The sequence below is a fragment of the Xiphophorus maculatus genome, chromosome 5, assembly GCF_002775205.1.
Source record: "Xiphophorus maculatus strain JP 163 A chromosome 5, X_maculatus-5.0-male, whole genome shotgun sequence".
In the NCBI taxonomy this organism is placed as follows: Eukaryota; Metazoa; Chordata; class Actinopteri; order Cyprinodontiformes; family Poeciliidae; genus Xiphophorus; species Xiphophorus maculatus.
The window spans coordinates 20,401,791-20,424,478 of record NC_036447.1 but is presented as its reverse complement, the minus strand read 5'-3'; the positions used below and the strand labels follow the sequence as shown (position 1 = coordinate 20,424,478).

The 22,688-nt window shown below is 40.5% G+C and overlaps 1 protein-coding gene across 1 annotated transcript in view; it reads left to right on the top strand.

Annotated features, from left to right (window-relative positions):
• The window catches only part of LOC102226470 (nodal modulator 1-like), a 37,183-nt gene extending 16,371 nt beyond the window's left edge, over nt 1–20,812 (top strand). The window contains 25 exon segments of the mRNA XM_023333626.1: nt 618–770; nt 1,388–1,525; nt 2,664–2,753; nt 3,013–3,118; nt 4,336–4,486; nt 4,582–4,759; nt 6,904–7,045; nt 7,169–7,300; nt 8,465–8,601; nt 9,306–9,393; nt 9,590–9,653; nt 9,732–9,827; nt 9,909–10,130; nt 11,213–11,295; nt 11,444–11,603; nt 12,639–12,765; nt 13,326–13,439; nt 13,519–13,646; nt 14,177–14,318; nt 14,552–14,635; nt 16,692–16,802; nt 17,880–17,981; nt 18,073–18,192; nt 18,298–18,390; nt 19,516–20,812. Coding sequence (XP_023189394.1) covers nt 618–770; nt 1,388–1,525; nt 2,664–2,753; nt 3,013–3,118; nt 4,336–4,486; nt 4,582–4,759; nt 6,904–7,045; nt 7,169–7,300; nt 8,465–8,601; nt 9,306–9,393; nt 9,590–9,653; nt 9,732–9,827; nt 9,909–10,130; nt 11,213–11,295; nt 11,444–11,603; nt 12,639–12,765; nt 13,326–13,439; nt 13,519–13,646; nt 14,177–14,318; nt 14,552–14,635; nt 16,692–16,802; nt 17,880–17,981; nt 18,073–18,192; nt 18,298–18,390; nt 19,516–19,647 — 3,093 coding nt within the window. The 3' untranslated portion in view covers nt 19,648–20,812.
• Nucleotides 20,813–22,688: the final 1,876 nt, after the last annotated feature.

Here is a 22,688-nt window from a genome sequence, read left to right as displayed (position 1 = left end):
TTCTAATAATACGTTAGCTTACTTACCTCATATGACACGACCCACTCAAAATCTTACAAAAATAAAATACAATGATCATTTCAGAATAAAAATACAGTGGTTTTACATGATTGTTGTTGTTTTTTTACTTCAGGTTATGCCATAGTTTGATCTGTTCATGAAAGAAACAATAAGTAGAATCTGGCAACATTTGCATGCTGCCAAAAAAAAATAGGTAATTAGATCAGAAGCAAGTTCAGCATTGGGTTGACATTCAAATATTATTAATTAGTTTTATTTTGTAACTAGGTTGCTGTGTATTGCAGACTTCTGCGCAGGTCCCTCTTGAAAATGAGATCCAGATCTCAATGGGGTTAACCTGGCTAAATAAAGGAAATAACATTTTAAAAAAGTCACTCAACTGGGTAAATATTTTCTTCTCCAGATGTCTAAATATTTCTTTTGATATCTTGAGATTTAAAAATTGTGTTTCACTCTGCACCTCTTGAGGACAAAAAAAAAACTTAAGTATTCACTTACTTGCTGAGCTGATCAGGTTCCATGTCAGGTCAGAACAAGGGGAATTGTTCCACCCCTCCATGCAGCCTAACGCAGCAACCTTTGCTGTCTCCTTGCAGAGTAAGACCGCTGTGCACGTCTCCAGTGCCAACGCTCTGGCCGCCGAGCATCTGGTGGTTGGAGGCTACGACGTCTCTGGGGAGGTCCGCAGTGATGGAGAGCCCATGAAGGAGGTCACCTTCCTGCTGTACTCGGCCGCGGTCAGGAAAGAGGTAAGCCAACATTAGTTTGCATGTTTCCAACAAACAGACGAGTGAAGCCAGATCGGAAAGTTTGTCTTTCAAGCCAATCTAGAGGGGATCAGTTTTTTGTTTTTTTTTGTTTTGCTTCAACTTAAATCTATTCCTAGTCTTTTATTTGGAGCCTGGAAAAGGATTAAATTTGATTGAAGTAGTTTCCTAGTTTTCATTGGCAGGTATAGAAAAATGAGAACCTTGAAAAATAAATTTTTCCTGATTGTATATCTCGTCCTACTGTCTAAAAACTGCATTCATTCATCCAGTCATCGACTTTCCAGTCTGTCGATCCATCCATGTCTGTCTTTCCAACCATCTAGAAGTTGTTGATTTAGCAATCCCACCTTCCATTTTCCCTCCATCTAGTTGTCTTTCCATTCATCTTTCCCTTTGTTCATCTGTCCATCCTTCTGTTGATCTTTCCCTCTCCTGTGTGTGGTTTTCAAGGTTCCATATTCAAAGCCTAAGCAATTTAAATCTGTCAAAAATTGACAGTAAACCTTTGTGTTTATGCTTAATTCTAAACTTTGAAATGATGGCGATCATAATGTGGCCCTTGGTGGGTTGAAATGCTAATGTTCTTTAACTTCCAGGACATCAGTGGCTGCAACATGTCGCCAGTGGAAGGAGCGGATAGTGAAGACAGCTCTCTCGTCTACATGTGCAGCACTCAGTCAAAGAACGATGGCACCTTTACTTTTCCTTCACTGGCCAGCGGCGAGTACACCGTGGTATGTTCTCCTGCTTCTCTGTTTGCTAAAACCAGGCACAGATCGATGTTAATGTGAGGCATAAAACTATAGCTAACAGTCATTAATTTACTACATGGTGTATACAACAGTGTATACAACAGTATAAAGAAATCAGTACTACTTGTGTATTTTGCTTAAAGTGGTGCATTCGAAGGGTGTTGAAGCACCCAGTTATAAAGTTCTAACCAGTGCATGCCCTTGAATTAAAAAAATTATGCTAGGCCTGTTTTGCAGAACAAACCAAGTTGGCAACAACGTCTGCAACTAATGCACTTCTTTTGTTCTTTTCTACTGAAGACCCTTTTGTTTTGCTATGAATCAAAAATGAAGAAAATATGGCCCAATAATAAAGGAGAAATCCAGCTCAGTGAGAGAAAGTCCAGCATTAAAAGGAGATGAGAATCGAGGAGAAGTACGTAGGCCAGGCTAGGAAATATATGTATCTAAAACGTACCTTCTAATTAAGTTTTTTCAATCATTTTTGAGGTATAAATTTTGTTAGAATGGATCAATGAATCCGCTCAAGGCATCTTTGATTTACTGACAGACTTTCTCTGCAGATCTTGGACAGTTTTTGTCCAATTCTAAATTTTTATCCCCTTTTAGCCTGGACGTTTTATATTTTCAAGTTTGAAATCAAGACTGTTTCCCATTGGGTTCAAACCAAATGAACAGAATGGAGTGTTTAATCACTCGCATTAAAGCGAGTGATTAAAATTTTCTGCAGAAATACAAATTCTTTGCAGTGTATTTTTTTTCCTGTGTGATTGAGAGGTAAGCCATGGATTTTCAGATGGTTGCAGTTTTCAGTTTAGACCACTAGATGCCACCACATCCTACGTTCTCTATTTTTTTTAATAATAATGACTTCCTCTATCTTGCGTAATCACCCAACCAAATCATGCTGACGTAGCAGCTCGATTCTACGGCAAGAACCACAAATCTCATGAGAACATAGAAAAGTATATATTGATATTACCAAAGAACAACACATTTTAAAAAAACAGTTGATATTGTGAAAGTAAAAACTATTTAAATGCACCTTCTTTTGATCAGATTGTTATTTCAAAGCAGAAAAATGACTTCTCTTTCATTTGTCCCCCTCCTTCCTCTGCAGGTGCCTTTCTACAGAGGAGAAAGGATCACTTTCGATGTTGCTCCCTCCAGGATGAATTTCAAGGTGGAACACAAGAGCTTGAAACTCGAGGTAAAAAGTTCAAATTCAGATTCTCCTTCTTGGTTTTGTTTTGTGATTGATTTACTAAGCGTTACGCAGAGAATAATTCCTGCTGCTTAATTTGTGCATTCAGTATTAAGTGCAAAACAAAGAAAAACAGAGTCATCTCAGTTATTAAACTAAAATGATCTGAAATCCCTCTCTCCTTTTGTGTTTGGCAATGTTTAGATCTTATTCATCACTGACATTTATGAATATCGTCGTTCTGTTATTGTCGCTCTCTTTTCAGCCCATCTTCCGTGTGATGGGCTTTTCTGTGACGGGCCGAGTGCTGAACAGCGCCGACGGAGAGGGCGTGTCAGACGCCACCGTCTCGCTCAACAATCAGATTAAGGGTAAGCTTTAGCATCACTGTGTTGTGTTATAAAAATGCACAATATTACATATCCTGTGGATGAGTTTGGCAGGTTCCAGTAGTCTGGCTGTGCTGTCAAGTGTAAAGTTTGGTGGAAGGAGGATTATGATGTGGGAGCGTTTTTCAGGAGTCGGGCTCAGCCCCTTATTTGCAGTGAAAGGAACTCTTAATGCTTCAGATGATTTCATGCTTCCAGCATTGTGGGAACATTTTGGAGATGGGTCCTTCCTGTTCCAGCATGACTGTGACCCAACGTCCACACAGACATGGATGAGGAAGTTTGATGGAAAAGAACATGACTGAGTAAACCCTGTAGAATAAGAATGGGATGTGATTTATCGTATGTTTTGGAAAGGCATGCGACTCAATGCTTTTTACAATATAGTGTATCACTAAACAAGGCCGACTGGTTTATAAATCCCTGCAGTGGCAAAGGTAAAAAATCTAGATGCTTTTTTTGTACCTTCTTCTGACCTAAATCACTGAAGATCAAGCATTTACCAAACTATGTCTGATGTTTGACTCTCAGTCTGTCAAGAAAGCTTCTACAACTTCCAGGCAGCGCATCACCTTAAACATGACTAACATTACTTGCTTCTAAAGATAAACCTGAACTGACACACACACTGCTGTAGTCTTCAATCATCTCAAACTCTGCTTCTGTTGTATTTATTCAGAGCAGTTTGTTGAAATGCTGCATTAACACTGACATTTTTACTTTGTTTTGATAGAACGCAATGATAATTTTTCTTCAGGTACAATATTCCTGTGTTGTTTCAGTTAATCTTGTGCTTTTAACATTTGACCAATGACTGCTGGAAATTGGTATCGGCGGGTTTAGATTATTGAAGGACGGATGAATCTGATACAAACTTCAGCATTGTTAGCCACCTGCAGTGTGTGACCATATCTTTTTCTTTTTTTACAAACATTCAATGTGAAAAATATTTCACTCTGCAAATTAAACGAGTCTTCTTTTGTGCCTCCTTGAAGGCATGCTGCCCTGGGTGGTGGCCATACTGCCCATATCAGAAGTCGTCTCAGCACACTAACTAAAAGAAAATATCTGGATATTCTTTACTTGGGCTTTTGAAGACTTCTCGTTTCCTTTGCAGAATTAACGTCCATGGTAGCGTCTGGTATTTCACATTTCAAACCCGTTCTGACGCTGCACCGTCCTTCCTGTTGTCCCCGCAGTTGTCAGTAAGGAAGACGGTTCCTTCCGGCTGGAGAACATGACGGCCGGCGTCTACACCATTCGCGTCACCAAGGAGCTGATGCTTTTCGAGACGGTCACAGTGAAGATCGCCCCTAACACGCCCCAGCTTCCCGACATCATCACAGCGGGGTACGTTTGCTGTTTTCTAAATCAAACGAATACCAACAGGAAGTGGTTGGTGTCCCTGAGAAGCCTTGTAGCTTCCTGATGTTTGTTGAATGCAGGTTCAGTGTTTGTGGCCAGATCTCCGTCAGCCGCCTGCCTGAGGGCATGAAGCAGCAGGGGCGCTACAAGGTCACTCTGACCCACCGGGGCCAGGACAAGGCTCTCAGCTGGACCACCGATTCGGACCCTCAGGGGGCCTTCTGCTTTCAGGCCAAACCTGGGAACTACAGCGTCCATGTGAGTCTCGTGTAGCTTTCAGGTTTCTTCTATGTGTCCTAAATCATCTGAGCATTGTCTCTTTAATCATCGAAATAATTTAACCTTTTTATTTATTATAAATCTGGAAAGTGTTTCACAAACACCAAGTTTGACAGGTAGGAGGTTTCCCAACTTGTATTTTTTTGGTTTTAGAACAGAGACAAACTTTTACAAGGGAAGAATGTGATTTCTCTTTTAGGGTGCATTCACTCCAGCTCTGCTTTAATCAAACTCTAGCTCATTTGTCTAGAAGGTCTGGTTCGCTTGGGGAGGTGTGAATGTGCAATCGAGCTCTGATGTAGACCCAACCTAGATCTCGGTCGGGTTGAAGTAAACTCTGGCGCTATTTGAATGCATATGGGATGCGGCGCTAGCAGGAGAAACGGCTCGTGGTCTTTTACCAAAGACAAAAGAGAAATGCAACAGTGGCTAAAATCTGACTGTACTCCATTTTTGTTTACATTTTGTGAAGAAGGAAGTTGAGCTCATGTCTTCGTCTGAGGGTTTCGTGTCATTTCCTGCATAAGTTCTTGATGCAGCACTACGACAGGTGAGGGTGGAGGAAGGATTTCCTAAAGCATTTGGATCATATAACACAGCGCAGTATAAAAATGAACCTTACCAGCTGAAAATGTAACAAATGTTGCCACTTCGGTCCCCAATGGGACTGAGCAGAGCTACTTGTGTGAAAGTCTTAGGAACCCAGGAATGAGTGTTGTATAGTAACGAAGTAAAAATACTTCACTACTTTACTTAAGTATATTTTGGAGTACTTCATACTTTCCTCGAGTATGAAAATTTTTGATGACTTTCACTTTTACTTCACTATATTTCCGAACTTAATTGCGTACTTTTACTCCGATACATTTTCAATGTGTGGTTTAGTTACTCGTTACAAAAAAGCGAGAGAGAGAAACGAAGTGTTTTGATCCCACCTACTGATTAGCAAGTAGCAAGCAGGCTACCGAACAAAGTCGATAGCCTGCTTGCCTGGGCTTGTTCACCACCTCCATTAGGATACACCTGTTTCGCTTCTCCCATTAAACACAAAGCAAGTCTCGCAATCAGGAACAGCCACAAGGAGGAGGAGACGGAGACCACAACGACTGCAACTACGTCGGACACGGCTCCAGGGGAACCACCAGCTGGTGATAGGGTGACCAGACGTCCTCTTTTTCCCGGACATGTCCTACTTTTCAGACCTAAAAAGATGTCCGGGGGGAATTTAAAAATTGTCCGGGATTTTGGTCAATTGCCTCAAAACACATTACATAGCTTACAGTGCATTGTAGGGCACTGCGCACGGCGCTGCGTGTCACGTAATCCCTGAGCCGCGTCAGTGGGCAGCACCCCCCCGCTCCAAACTTTTCTGGGTTTTTTCTTTTTCTTTGGCATAATGACCAGTAGTGTGCACCACCTATTGACTGTAGCATTGACTGATTCACTGATTTCTGAAGTAGAGTAATCGTAACAGCTCTTTTTCTTCATGTTGGCCGCATTTTCTGTACTATTTATTTTTCTCATTTTCAGCACTGACCTTACTTGAAGGGAAAACTTAAGGCTTACAAAAACTTTGTATTTTCTGTCCTGGAGGGTACACTAAGAAGCTGGTTCAGTTGTAAAGCAGGTTAAGTTAACCTTGTGCTATAGGTAAAGCACCTAATTTTCTTAACTAAATGATGCCTGCAGGTATATCTATTAGCAGGTTTAATTTTGCCTGCACTTGGTTGGGTACATTATTTTAAGTGTATTTGACAAGTTTACCAAAATATAAAAAATGTCATTCAAACTGCATTTGCTTTGTTTTACTTTTTACTTGTACTTTTCATTACATTACTTGAGTACATCCATTTTTACAGTAATTTCCATACTTAAGTACAAGAAGTTTCAGATACTTTAAGACTTTTACTCAAGTAACATTTCAGTCAGTGACTTCGACTTTTACCAAAGTCGTATTTTGGAGAGGTACTTGTACTTTTACTTGACTCTGAGATTTCAGTACTTTATACAACACTGCCAGGAATACTGTACCATTTGTGTCATTCTGTTGTGGAATTTCGATACAGAGGTTGCGCAGTTCTTCCCCTGGTTGCGCTCCCCTGACTTTTCCTCCATGTGTTCAGGTATCGCTCCCCGAAGCGGAGGTCAAAGCAGGCCTGGCCCTCCAGCCTCAGGCCCTGGAGGTCTCGCTCACAGACCGGCCGCTCACAGACCTGCTTTTCACCCAGTTCATGGCTTCTGTCTCGGGAAAAGTTTACTGCCTCGGTAAAAGCTCTCTTGGTTGATTCTTAATACAGTTTTCTCTATTGGCCTTAAACGAATAAATGTTCACACCAGTTTTTTTAGGCTCCCATTTAAGTCATCCTTATGTTCGCTGGTTTCTTATAGCTTCCTGCGACGATCTGTCTGTAACCCTGCAGCCGGTGAGCCGGCAGGGAGAGAGAAAGACGGTGGCTTTGGCTGGCAGTGCCGACATCCTGAGCTTCAACTTTGACAATGTTTTGCCTGGAAAATATAAAGGTCATTTAAATTTATTACTAATTATTTGCACTGAGGGAAAAATCTAATCATTCTCTGCTGAATTTGTAAGTTTTTTGTTGTGTAACTTTAAAACCTTTAGGTTTGTTGGCTACTAAGCAACTCAAACTTTTAACTCCCCCCCCAACAGATGTTTTGTAGGACAAAGTTGTGAAGAGTTGGTTCTCCACTCCAAAAATTATTCTCTTTTTGACACTCCTTTATTTCCTTGGCAGCAGGTTTGAATCACTATCATGCTGGAAGACCCATCCATGCATCTTCAATGTCTCAGACAAAAGAGCAGGATTTTTTTAAATCCTACTTCCTGTTGCCAAATAGGTTCTGTATAAATTAATTCCTGATTTACAGGTTAATCATTCCTGGCTGTGGCTGAAGTTCTCTTTAAACCTCGGGAAAATAATAGGATCAGTTGGTTTGCAGTGGAAAGTCAAAAAATTCAAATGAATTTGATGACATTTTTGAGTTTGACAGACAGTAAAAGCAGAAAAAACCTGTAGAAGCCTAATTCTTTTCCTTTAACACCACTGTTCTTATTTCAGTCAAAGAAATGAAAATCACTGTTGCATATTGGGATTTTTTGTGATATTCTTCATGATATTCTAATTATCATAATACTTAGAGGCCGTTCGTTTTCTTATAAGTGGGCAAACTTCAAAAACAAGCTGAGGATCAGAGTTATTTTTTTGCATTTGTCTTCTGTGAAAATCAATCTCTACCGTTTTTTTGGGGGGGGGGAATAGATGCTCGTTTCCTGTAAAAGTCATTCTTCCTCCTATGCGGAGCTCTCTGACTCCGCAGCTAATTATTGGGAAATCAATTTGTAATTAACACCTTTAGATCATAACTGTGCTAAAATACCAGACATGTTATTGCACAGATGGCACCTCTGGGTCTCCTGCTGCTCCATACATCTATAATCCTGTTCAGCATACAGTGTACATTCTGTTATTTGCCTGCAAGCTGTCTGCACACACAGCATCCCTGAGGTGTCTGTTCTCAGTTTAGTGTTGGCAGCCCTGACTGCTGTGGTGCTTAACGTTCTTAAGCTTTTCTTAAAGATCCCTTCAGGGAGCACAGACGAGTTACTTCCGAGGACTTTTCTCAACCTTCATTTAAGTTATTTTCTCCCGCTGTTTCTGCTCCCAGTGGGTATTTCTCACGAGGAATGGTGCTGGAAGCATAAATCCCTGGAAGTGGAGGTTCTGGACTCGGATGTCTTGGGCGTCGAGTTCAGACAGATTGGCTACATCCTGCGCTGCTCCCTGTCCCACGCCATCACTTTGGTCAGTATGCAAAATAATTAATTGACTTACGATTAGTTGCCGATTAATGTTTTATTAAAGTTAGCTCCAATCGATTAACTAATAACATCTGCTTAGACCTTTTTATAATGTGTTGTAATTTGGCCTCCATTCAGAAGAGGCAGCGTCAACTTCTCAAAATTGTAAAATTGCGACATGATGGAAAGAATAAAAAAAACACGATTACAATAAGCAACGTTGATTTTGACTTGGATCACTGCATGGAGCAAATTTTTAACATTTCTTCAAGAGCAACTGCCGACATTTTGGTTATCACTCTGTACATGGGGATTTAAGTGTTTCACATATTTAATTTTTTTCAACCTATATTTTTCTATTCAGCAGAAAAATGTATAGCAAAACATAGGTTCCCGTTTTGTTGTATTTTATAAATATGTCTAAGTTTAATGAAGTGAGGAAAGCCACAGTTTTTTCTTATTCAGTCAGTATTTAATACAGCAGACAAAAAAAGTAAAAATTTAATTTTGTTTTTAAAGTATATTACTCAAAATTTATCAGGTTATGTGAAGTGAAGAGCGGTCAGCCCTCTCAATACAAGAGAAAACTCAGGTGTTTCAGAAAATGACCTCTTACCTTAGATTAACTCAGTAATCAATATTTTCCATCCCTAATCTGTACGCTCTCCCCGGAGTTTTCACGACGACTTTCCGCTTGCTTCCCCGCAGGAGTTCTTCCAGGATGGCAGCAAACCCGAGAACGTCGGCGTCTACAATCTCTCCAAAGGAGTCAATCGCTTCTGCCTCTCCAAGCCTGGTGAGTTTCTTTCTCCTGACCTCTCTTTAGCTTAACACGGCGTTAATTAGCACATGGAGGAAAATTCCACAGACCAGCAAACCTTTCCCTCGTGCATAGTCGCAGTGCAGCATTTTGACCTAAAAGGTTTGTGTCAGGCTTAGCTAAATATAAAACTGGAACAAAGTGATTAATCACATAGAAATGGTTTGTCCAGGTGTTTACAAAGTCACCCCCCGCTCCTGCCATCAGTTCGAGCAGGACTTCTACACCTATGATACGTAAGTAAAAGCGCGCCGCTCCCGTTTATTTAACAGTTTGAACAAAGTGTCATTGTAAACGTTCCTGCTTCTCTGCAGCTCGGCCCCCAGCATCCTGACGCTGACCGCCGTGCGCCATCACATGACGGGGCTCATCACCACAGACAAGATGCTGGACGTCACAGTCACCATCAAGTAAATCAAGAAGCCTCGGGCTGCTACGTTTCTTTTCGTCTGAGCGTCTATTAAACGGTTCCGTTCCTTCCCCCCGCTCAGGTCGTCCATCGAGAGCGAGCCAGCGCTGGTGCTCGGCCCGCTGCGCAGCCTGGAGGAGCAGCGGCAGGAGCAGCAGCTGCAGGAGATCCAGCTGCGGCGGCAGGAACGAGAGCGGCGAGCGGCCGAGGAGCAGGGCGGCGCCAGAGACGACAGTCCTCCCATCTTGGAGAAGGCCGACGAGCTGGCGGGCCCGTTTCACTACGAGTTCTCCTACTGGGCCAGGTCTGTTCACGCATTCCCTCAGGGGATGATCTAGATCACGGGTCTGCAACCTTTACAAACCCAATACACGCTCCCCCCTCAGTCCAGCTAAATAAAACTCGTAACTGATATATAGCATTTTGTAAAAAAAATCTTTAATAAATACTACAGAAATTTGTGGTCATTTTTAAAGAACCATCGTTTTATTTCTATTTTTAAAATAAATTAAAAAACTAACAAAAAGAGAATTGATACGTTTTCTTCTGTGGGATGTTTGTGGAAAATGGTGTAAACCAAAAACAAAAAAACAACACTTAGTTTCCAGCGTAATGATGAGGAAAAAGATTATAAGTATTATCATCTTTTTCTTGTGCCATTCTGCTGTGAAAATTTAATTCAGGATTTATTTCATGCAAAAAAATAATTTGTTATAGTTATATATTTTTTTAAATTGTTGGTTCTGTATTTATTTAGCCAGACTGTGGAAGGTCCAAAGAGCCATTTGCAGCTCTGGAGCCACAGGTACCAGACCTCGGATCTAGCTGCTCTGTCTGCAATTACATTCACTTTTTGTTGTTGTTTTTCTTTGTTTTTTTGTGTTAATATGTGACCTGAGGCAGATTTTCAGTTCTGACTGAATTATAAAATAATCTTTACTATATCTTCCGTGAGAGAAGTCAGACTCGGCGGGTGGAATTAATATGAAATCAAAACTTGACAAAAGACTGAAGATTTTATCTCTAAATCTGAGGAAATCTCACTAAGTGGGCACGTTGTAGTTCTTTTCATGAGGTTTCTACGTGTAGATTTGTTTTTTAGTAATATCAATGACGTAAAGCCAGATTCCCTTTTGTTTTCACTCGGTGAGCGGTGATGCACATTTGAAAGTGTTTGAAAATTTTTTTCTCTACCAACAGTTTAATCTACACAAGCAGAAATTATTTAACGCCTTTTTTTTTTCTCAACGTTGCACACATGCAACAACGTACGCCACCTGTACTTTCACAAAATTGGAATCCTTGCATCCATTAAAAGTAACCACCTGATCTGTCTTAAAATAAATAAACCTGTGTGCGATGAGCTGAGCTAATATTTCCTTGCAGGGCTGGAGAGAAGATCACAGTCACTCCCTCCTCCAAGGAGCTGCTGTTCTACCCGCCTGAAGTGGAAGCAACTATAACAGGGGGTAGGAGATTTTTCACACACTGAAATTAAGTCAGACATGTACTAAGCCGGTCTAAATTTAGGATTCACATTAACTATGAATAAGTAGGTTTGTCCTAATCTTTGCTTGTATCAGAAGAACCCCTCTCTTTGTCTATCTCTCTCGTCAGAAACGTGCCCCGGTCGCCTGGTGGACATCGTTGGACGCGCTGGCCTCTTCTTAGAGGGCAGAGTGTCTCCGGAGCTCCAAGGTGTGGAAATATCCATCACAGAGAGAGGCGCTTCTGTGCCGCTCATTACTGTGGCCACTAATGAGATGGGAGCCTACAGGTATGAAAATCCAGACAGATAAATGGACTACATTAAAATTTCAGTGAGGATGTTCAGGACTTTTGGGCCGACGCTGCCTGTGGCTTTCGCTTGAAAACGGATGGACTCTTGCTGGCGTCACGCCTTGTGTGCGCCTCTGATGGGGCCCTCTGGATGTTTATTGTCATCAGAGGATATGTGCAGTGTTGCAGCCATGCATAAAGCAAGACATTACGCTTCCGAATCCAGACATCCGGTTAAAGGCTAAACATCAAATATAATGTAGTCATGGATATAAACTCCGTGGTAACGTTTGAGGGATTTAATGGAACCGTTGAGCCAAAATTCTGTCTCATTTATTCAAATTAGGTGTTTTTGAAGTAGAAGAACGTGGTAAAACATGATCGATGGGAAAATGAAGCCTTTTTAAATAGTTTTTCAAAGTGAGGCCACCAGGGGGCGCCAGGGCAGCCTCAGAACGCTGGAGTGAAGATAAAGACATAGGACCAAAAATCAAATTTATTTCTCAATCATATATTTTTTAAATAATTTTTTTCCATATAAAGTTTTCTGCTTTTAGTCATTCAAAAATATAAGTGGGAATCATTTATTGAACTGTTATTTGCCATGCTCATTCTTCTGATTGGCTGCCAGTCAAATTCATCAATCCGCATTTCAGTTCAGCGCATATTTACTTGTTACTCAGCCTTCCTGTTTCCATCAGTATTAGATAGCCTTCCTGTTTTCATCAGCGTCACTTAGCCTTCCTGTTTCCGTCAGCATTACTTAGCCTTCCAGTTTCCGTCAGCATTACTTAGCCTTCCAGTTTCCGTTAGCGTCACTTAGCCATTCTGTTTCTGGCAGCGTCACTTAGTCTTCCTGTTTCCTTCAACATTATTTAGCCTTCCTGTTTCCATTAGCGTCACTTAGCCGTTCTGTTTCCGTCAGCGTCACTTAGCCTGTTTCCGTCAGCATTACTTAGTCTTCCTGTTTCCATCAGAGTTACTTAGCCTTCCTGTTTCCATCAGAGTTACTTAGTCTTTCTGTTTCCGTCAGCGTGGGCCCGCTCCACAGCGACCGGCTGTACGACATCAAGGCCAGTAAGGAGGGCTTTGTCCTGAGTCCGGTGGAGGGAACCCCAGGAGACTTCAAGGCGTTTGCTCTGGCAGGTGTCACCTTCAAGGTACATGCGACCGTCGTCTGCATACTTTATAACAACTTTACATCCAAGGGATCACAAGCCCCGCTCACACTGTCTCCACTCAGCCTGTTTTCATCTTTACCAGCCCAGATTGATATTGCTGGTTTTAAGTGAATATGAAATGTCAGAATCAAAAGCTTCTGTTCATGTTTTTCTTTCTGAAAGTGTAATTAAGAGAGAAGATTACTCACAGATGGTTCAAACCGGGGTTTTTTTTCCCGCTCTGTGCTCTTGGCCTTTATCCTGCCTTTTGTTAAAAGGTTCCGTACTGCACAAATTGGTATTAGTCTCCCTTTCTGACTAAGTGATAAATGGCTCCGCCGTCAGTTCCACACCATTGATACACAGTTTGGTGCCCTTGGTTATCCTTCACTTGCACATCCTCTTTTTAAATAAAACATCTGTGACATGAAATTGAACAGCCAGCTTGATTACACCCACAGTACCCACAATGTCTTTATGTTTCAGGGACATTTTTGTATGTGTAAAACATGAAAGAATCCGAGTATTTTTTTTCTAAAGATATTCCATCTTTCCTGCAGATAATATCAGAGGATGGACAGCCGCTCTCTGGAGTGCTTCTGTCTCTGAGTGGAGGGCATTTCCGTTCCAACCTTTTGACCCAGGACACCGGTCTTCTCACCTTCAACAACCTGGTGAGCAAACAGCTCAGAAAGCAATATAAAGTTTCCTTTTTTTCCCCCCAGTTTGAAATAACCTTGCTTTTCTCTCCAGAGTCCAGGCCAGTACTACTTCAAGCCGATGATGAAGGAGTTCCGCTTTGAGCCGGCGTCTCAGATGATCACGGTGGAGGAGGGTCAAAACCTGAGCATCGATATTACGGGCATCAAGACCGCTTACAGGTACACACACACTGATTTATACAGAGCAATGCAGAAATATTGAAGGTTTTTTTCATATTGCCATTTTATGAGATAGAACAACATAATTTAGTTTGTTACAAATTGAAAAAAAATGTTTTTTTTAAATTTCAATGTAAAAGTCTTTATTTCTATCTTTATTTCTATACTTATAATTTGGACTTTATAAATAAAGTCAAGTCCAAATAACTCTTCTGATGTCACTTGATCAGTAAGCAGAGTTCACACCTCTGTAATTTAATCTTGCGCATCACTCTTTTCAGATTTTATTTTGAAAATATTTTTCATTTAACTTCCACTTTACAATATGCACTACTTTTGTATTCGCTTATCATAAAATTCTCAATAAAACAAAACAAAGTCAGTGGTTGTGACGTCTCTGAAATGCGGACAGCTTCGACGGGTATGAAAACTGTTGCGCGACGCCGTACTTTGTTGTTTTTATTTTTTTTTTTTTTGAAACTCGTCCAATTGTGTGTTCCACATGTGTGTTCTTGTGCTTTCGCCTCCAGCTGCTACGGAGCGGTGCAGTCCCTGAGCGGCGACGCGGAGCGAGACGTGGCCGTGGAGGCGGTGGGTCAGGGAGAATGCAGCCTCTACAGCGAGGACACCGTCACAGACGAGGAGGGTCGATTCAGACTCAGGGGTCTGCTGGTGAGAGAAGGTTTTAAACCTTAAGGGGGGGGGGTTGAATTATCCCATACTCCAGATGCAAAATCACTGCGATTTGACCTCGCTAAATATAAAGTGTAGGTGGTATTTGAGGCAGGCATGAAGGACCGAGTTAAATTGAAACAGTCGATTGTTGCATTTTATTTGTAGCTAAGCTTTTAGGCTGTTTTATTTAACACCTCACATGACTAAATGTTTGTGTTGTTTTCTTTCAGCCGGGGTGTAAATATCTGATACAGCTTCGAGCCGAGGGCAACGACCACATAGAGAGGGCACTGCCTCAGCACAGAGCGATAGAGGTAGGTAGCAAGATGACAACATCCTCAACAAATCATAAGCTTTTTAATAATGGACAGTGAGTGGTAAATATATTCATCATAAAGAACAAAAAAGCAAAAGTGCAAACCAAAAGATGTCCTGTTTAATGATTGAGATCAAATAATGTCCAGATGCTATAATTCAATATGTTGTGAATTTAACTGAGAGCAAACAAGATAAACAAGTATGTGTGTGCATATATTAGAGACGTGCGGTGAGGTTCAAAGTTGGTGAGGCACTGACTTAATCATAATCATGTTTACAAATATAGACCCTGTGCATAAGGAAATTTCACGTATGCGGACAAAGCTGGAGGGCAAAAACACAATCCTTTAACATGTCATGTATAGCCGCGCTGCCGCCGTAGAATAACTCCATTAACTCAGTCAAACTTGGACATTTAGATATTATTAATTTCTTGCTGTGCTCCACAGCAAAGGGAAAAATAATTAAAGTACAACTCAAAACCTCTTCTGTCTAGCTCTCTGTATCAACGCAGCTACGCGCAGACTCGTTGCCATAGCAACTGACAACAACGCCACCAAAAAAACACTCAAATATTTCCCACACAAATAGCAGAACATTCAGCCTGTTGCAGTGGTTTTAGGCTTAATGTTTATTTTGTGATTATTAATAATCGACCGCTGTGGTAAGAGGAGAAAACTATAAATATATTGGATAATTGCTGCACTTGAATTTACTTTATGGCTAGCTCAATGTTACTGTCTCTTACTCTGCAGTTGCGGAGTCACAATGTCTGGGATCGTGAGCGCCCCCTGCCATGAGGCAAAAAAACTGCCTGCCTCACCTCAAGTCTGTTCTCTGCCGTTTCTTATCGCTCCTCAGCACATGAAACACGTTACACACACAGTTTGTGACAAAAAACACTGTACATTATATACATAAGCTAAATTATGGAAAATCAGTTCATACATTAAATGTTTTTTAGCCATTTTAGTGGTGACGTACAGACAGGAGGATCATGCTCTCATAGAATGGACCTTACCAAGCTCCGCCCACAACCGGCCCACGTGACCGCAAGTCTCACAAACAAAGCCTCGCGGCGCGTTGTTGCTATGTAAACATGACTCGATTAGTGCATCATTTCTACCGGATTTTCACAATATATCAGCTACTACAATGGACAGAGGAACTAACAAGTTCATGTCATCATCTGGGAAGAGGTTACTGGTTTACCAGTAACCCAGTAATTTATATATATATATATATATATATATATATATATATATATATATATATATATATATATATATATGTATATATGTCTATGTTGTACAGAATGACACATCTGGTTGATACAGATGGAGACTTTTTAATCTTAATGACTAAAATTTATTCAAGATTTCACTACTTTTAGTACAATATAGTAAGATATTTGATTGCAGTTCACTTCACACTCATCAAAAGTTTATTTTTTTCTTGTTTGAGTACCTTAGCAGAAGCTTGAATAACTTGATTGTTACAGATTATTCTGATTTCTTTTTATTTTAAAACTTCCTTATCTCTAGACTGCAGGTCAAACTTTGTATTAGTTCCTGCTTCCACCTAAAGTGCTGAAAGTTTCCAGAGCTGAGATAAATACGTAATACTGTCTTTTCATTTATTAATTGAACTGTTAGATCGATTATGCAAAGAAAGTTGGAGAAGGGTATGGAAAGTTTGGTAATTGAATTGTTGAAATGACTGTGAGAACCCTGCGATTATGACTTATTATCAGCCTCATCACATGGACCTTTTATTTTTTTTGTTCGCTGAACAAAAACAGCGCTAATCCGCTCCCCAACCAAATTCTAACCTACAATTTTATAATTTCATCTCGTCTGAAAAGCTGCAATCCACCTAATCTCTCTTGCGAGGCAGGAAATGCCTTAATTCCCCTTTAATTCTCTGTTATTATCGCACCATGTGACCTTAACAAAAGGTTTTCCTCAGTTCACTTTTTCTTTTCTTTTCATTTCTGTTTTTGAAAGCATGCACGGCTCGTACTGTTAAATTAAGCTGCGTGTTTCCTATCAGGTCGGGAGCAGCGACATTGACGGGGTCAACATCATCGCCTTCAGACAGATCAATCAGTTCGACCTCAGCGGGAACATCATTACGTCTCCTGAACATCTCCCGACGCTCTCGGTAGGACTTGTACTCCCTGATGTTTGGTCTGTTTTGCTACTTTCTGGAAATCTCTGGAACAGTTTTCAGCAGACGTTTACGCTCACCACTCGCATGAATGTCGTATTAGTCACGTTCCAAGCTGTGCCAAGCCGGGCTTGTACTTAGTATTGTCATGTTCTGGTTGACTGATAAGCTTCAATAAAGTACATGGAGGCTCAAATTTATGCATACCGCCCAATAAACTTTCAATAGAGTCGAGGTTGGTGCTTTATCATTAGTCTGGTCTTTGGTGCTCCAGGTGTTTTAGTTCATGATGGGACTGAGCAATGAATCAATAACAATGTATATTGCAGTGGACATGTGATCAATATCAATAGAAAAATAAATTTGAAAGAGTGTTCAATAATGTCACTGAACTCCAGAACCCCACAGCATTCTGGGAGATGTAGGCAGAGGAAAGGGTTAACCTTCTCAACTCCTCGCTCCCAGCTAAGCAAGGTGGGTGGCATCAACTTAACTTGCTCACTCTTTGGTTACCTAGCAACAACCTGTAGAGAAACTTGCGCATCAGCAGTTTCATGTTTCGCCACCGTGCCTCATAACTGCTTAAAAATAAAAGACTAAAAAACGTGGAGTGACAGGAGGAAATGAGTAGAGCTGCTCAGGACCAGTTTGGTAATATTTCAGATTATTTAAAACAAAAAACAAATCAATAATTATCGATATCAACTGATATGAAACACTTGTATCGCGATGATTTTCAGCCATATTTCCCAGCCTCGACATATATGTCGTAAAACTTCAATGACCAATTAATTTTACAGCTACAACTTGGACACAGATTGCTGTCCCAACATAACAATGAAGCCAAAACCCCCAAATCACAGCAGCTGCATGTTGGCTTCCAGAAACGGCCTCCCAAGAGCACTGCAGTGAAAATTTGTGGCGCAAGTTTAAATACCAAGAAACCAAGCAGTTTCAGAAAATTCCCATTCTGCAGAGAAGACGAAACATTTCTGCACCAAATTCTGGGTTTTTGTTTTATAACCACACCAGCATCTAAAAGCTTATAGCTAATGTTTTCTCTGTCACCAGGTGAAGCTGTTCAAGAGCGACAATCTGGACAATCCGATCAACAGCGTCTCTCTCGGACAGTCTCTCTTCTTCCACTTCCCCCCTCTGGATAGGGACAGCGAGGTATCGACTAATTGCTTATTCCTACTAATTATATGAGCGCCTTGTGCAGTTTATGACCTGTACACCCAATCTGTGATTTTGTCTTTTGCAGAGCTACGTGCTCATGCTGTACTCCACCCTGTCCCGCTCCCAGTACGATTTCACTCTGCCTCAGGTCTCCTTCACTTCCACTGGATACCACAAGCACGTCACCCTCACCTTCAACCCCACTGTAAGAAACAGAGAAACAAAACTCCCATTTTCCCAACGTCATCTTAATCTTTGACATGCCGTCAGTTCTGATTTGGCCGTTTCTCTCCTCCGTTTGTCTGTGCAGCGCAAAGTGCCCGACCAGGATGTTGCACAAGGCTCCTACATCGCTCTGCCTCTCACCTTGCTCCTGCTGATAGCGGCGTACAACCACGAGAAGGTAGCCGTCAAACCAGACCTCATCCAGGCTCCCTGTTCACATGGATTTTCTTTCCTCACTTTTTACATTTATAAATCTTGTCCTGACTTTAGTTTGCATGGAGAAGACAGCAACATTAGCACTTCATGACAGCAGTCAAGGATAACAACACAGAATAAAAAAACACAAGAAAGCCTAGAGCTTATTTCCAGTTTGGTCCTTTGCAGCCATAAAACTCATAACTGAATGTTTTTACCAAAACATTTTTTTTAAAATGAGTTAGAATGAGAAAAAACATGAAATTAGGCAAGGAAGTAGGCAAACATGTTTCTTTCTCAATTCCTTGTATTCTGTTTTCCTTCTTCTTATGTATCCTTGCCTTCTTCCTCTTGTCCTCTTTTATTTTATCCCTTATGTCCTCATATCTTTTTCTTCCTTCTTGTATCCCTTTGTCTCTTGTGTCCTACATCTCCTCCATTCTGGTCTTTCTTTTCCTTGTGGACTTCTACCTTCCTATCTGCATGTCTGTCCTTTGTTTTGGGTGTACTTCCTTTACCTTCTTTCTTACATTTTTACTCTCCTTCTTTTCTCATGTCCTTATTTTCTTTTTTCCTTCCACCTTCCTTTCTTCCTGCCCTTGATTTGTCCAGTTTCCATTTTTAAAACTTATCCAATGTAGGAAAATGTGCCCTGAATTCATGGTAAACTTTGGTATTTTGACATTTTTTACAAGAAAATACACTGCTACACTAAAAAAAAACAACATTATATAGATTATTAAGCAGAATTTTAACATAGATAATGTGTTTCTCTACTCTTAACTGATGTGATTAATAATATTATCTAAATAAAGATACACCCATGGATTTTTAGCATCCAGTAAAGTTAAAAAAAAAAAGCCTTTAATGTAGTACGTTTTAGATAATGTAATCATTTTGGCCATTTTAAATTGACTTAAATCAATAACCTTTTTAAGCCAATGATATATTTATTTGCCAGTAATGCGAAAAGTCCTTTTGGCCAGAATAGCCTTCACCCTCAAGAACAATCCCCAGTCTGGAAGTCAGATTGCCGTTAATAAGAATCTTCAGTTTTCTACTTCTTCTAATTAATTGCACAGATGCACTGAAACTTTTTTTTTTTTAGGTGATTCCCCTCCTGATGCAGCTCATGAGCCGCTTCCAGGGAGTGAGGAGTATGGCCCAGGCCAGCGCCGACAGCGCTGCGCTGGATGAAGCCAAACGTCAGGCCAAGAGACAGAAAGCCAGGCGCACGTGAGGCGGGCCCCGCCCACACGCCTTCATCCCCTAAACTGATCACTAGCGATTGGTGACCTCAGAAACCAAAGAGGACACACTGCACCGGCGTTTACATCCGAAGCGTTGGCGTGCTAGTGAGCTGTTTAGCATGACAAGGTGTAATTAATAAAAGCAAAACATCTGAAAAAAAAACAAAACTCGATACGCATTACCACCACCTTGTCAGCCAATCAGATTTACTGGACTGAAATATGAAGTTTTAATTTGTTTTGTTTTTTTTTTTTCCTACAAGAGGGATTGCCCAGTATATCTGATCACATTTGTAAGAAAACCATTTTTTTATACGTTTGTAATTTCTCAAGGTCAACATGTGTGTTTGAAAGCTCTTACCTGCCTCTTGTATCGGGCCTCAATCTGTTTAGGAGGCTCAGATGTCGCATGTCTGTTGGGGCTGATGTCAGTTCAGATACAACACAGTTGTTTTAATCTGAATCAAATCATTTCATTTCTGTAGCTGTGACTCTAAGTGTTTTGCTTAAACGGCTATCAAGTCCTCTAAAACACTGTAACGCTCCACCGCTGATGGTGTTCTCGTCTCCGAAGGAACGTCGACCTTCACTTGAAGTCCAGTTCTTGAAACAGCTCAGGATGGGAGGGATGAACAGAATGCTGGACATTTTCTGTGTTTCTTTTTTTTTATTATTTGTGTGTGGATATTTTTATTAAATAACAGGTTGGGGCAGCGGGATATGGGGACTAATGGCTGATTAATTTATTAACATGTTTAATCGGATGTAAATGATGACTAGCTTCCTTTTCGGTGCAGTTTGTGTGTGATAATCTAGTTTTAAATAAGATCAATGAAGAGTTATCTATTACAGTGAGTTAATGTGAATCTCTACAAATGGCCTGTCACAACAATGAGTCAGAATAGGGAACGATTAGAAACAGCTCAGCTCAGAGCTGGGAAGAGCTTTGAAGCTCAGTGACTTTTCTGTTTTGAATTTATTTGCTGTCTGGTGAGGCTCACGTCACTCGAGGATGAATCCTGCTGAGCCATATTTAGACAGCTGGTTGAGGAGAAGACGGGAAGGGGAGTGATTATAGCTTTCATTTGTTCACAGTCTTCTATTTCTCATTTTGGTTTGTTTTGACAAAATTAATAAAGTTTGACTGAAAAGAGATTAACTGGACTGTTTTACTGCTTTCCCTGTTGAGGGCAGTGTTATTCCAGTTGTCATTTGCTCAGAAAGTTCCCAGGATTCAGCTTCTTATTGTTTGGCCGTGCTATTTTATACATTTTCTCCTTTTTACACAGTGTCTTTTCCTGATGTGTTGTTTCTCAAAAGAAGTCCAGGTCAGGCTGATTGTTTGCTAGGAGGCTAAAATGTCGTATCATTAACTTGCAGTTGGACTAAAATCCCCCACAGATGTAACTTCCCTCTATCATCTGTTTTCAACCTGAACAACAAGAAGCATGGATTGTGAAATGAAATGCAGATCAGACCAGTGGATTGAACTGTTTAGTGACGATGCAGAAAAACTTTTGCTAATATTTTTAGCATCTGAAGAACTCTCAAATGTATCAGTTGTTTGCTTTTAGTGTGATTTTTCAGTCTGAATAAATGTAGTGTGAAGATAACCTAATTCATTTCTTAAAATTGTGAAAGATTTTCCTTTTAAAAGTCTGAGGGATTTCTTTCAGATACTGGAAATGAATTCCTCTCTTTTAGCGTTGCGTTTGAACGATGAGACAGATTAAAACTTTAACACAGATGGAGTTCAATTCCAAGTTAGAAAAAAGGTCTTGATCCACTAAGAAAGACAAATGTAAAGTATATACAATGGTTACAGTTCTACATTAAGCTTTGATTAACTGGGAAACCATTATAAAAGGCTATTTTTCTCCTGTGTATTAATCTTCCTGTTAGGTGAGCATTCTCTCAGGTCACTTTAATATACATATGGGATCATTTTTAATTATATTTTAATGTTGAAGTTAAGCATTAAACCATTCACGCCCCATGATATTTTAGATTTAAAGTTTTTTTTTTGTTTTTTTAGCAAAATTTTTGTCTGATTAACAGTAATATTATGTTTTTTTTAGATTGTCCATGTCCAACCACCAAATTGAATCTGTGATGGGAAGTAGGCCGTCCAACTGAAAGACTTGATGCTCATCGTTTATCAAGATAAACCTTCAAAATACCAGTGAAAGCCTGGTGTTTTTTCTCGCTAAGATGGGTTTGGTTACTGTAATACAAATAAAGATTTTTCACCCGACTACTGAGGTGATAAATGACGTCTGACCGTTTATAACATAAAATTGGAAAATAAATGATTTCCGGTTTTTCCTAAACTTTCTGTTTCTGTCTCGGTTCCTATCCAGAACGACATTATTAGATGAATTTAAACATGTTAAATTTAAATCTGATTAATGTTGAGCTTGTCTGGTTTGAACCTTCAGACAGAACAGGTGAAATACCTGTTTCTTTTAGAAATCTGATTTGCTCCGGCTCGCCTCTAGTATAAAAAGTATACTATTCAAACCTGGACGAGAGACTCTCCTACACTGAACCACTTCTCAAACAGAAAAGAAAACAATGTCCTAATGTACTTTGCCAGAAGCAGATGCAAAGAAATCTCCGAGCGTCCACAACCGTTTCTGACATTTAGTCATTGGCAGCATTTGTGTTTCAGCCAATTTAAGTTTAAAATTCCTAACTTTTGTCACTCTTTATCACCTCCTGGAGAAGCTGTTAGTCTCCCTTCCTTTCCTGTTACAACGACGCATTTGACATGGTGCTTATTTTGATCCTGCACAGTAAAGCTCTACCTGCTTGTACTCTGTCGGCCTCCTCGCAAAAAGATGGCAGGTGTTCTGTCATTCAGAGCACAGCCTGTTTGACAGCAGCCGAGACGCCACGCCGAGCCTCTCTGCTGGCATTTCGACTTGATGCGATTGAGATGCAGCCAATTAGTGTGAGCCACGCAGCTCGGTATCTGTCTGGAAATGAAAGCTGCAAACAACATCAACATACACGGGTGTCAGCAGTGTGA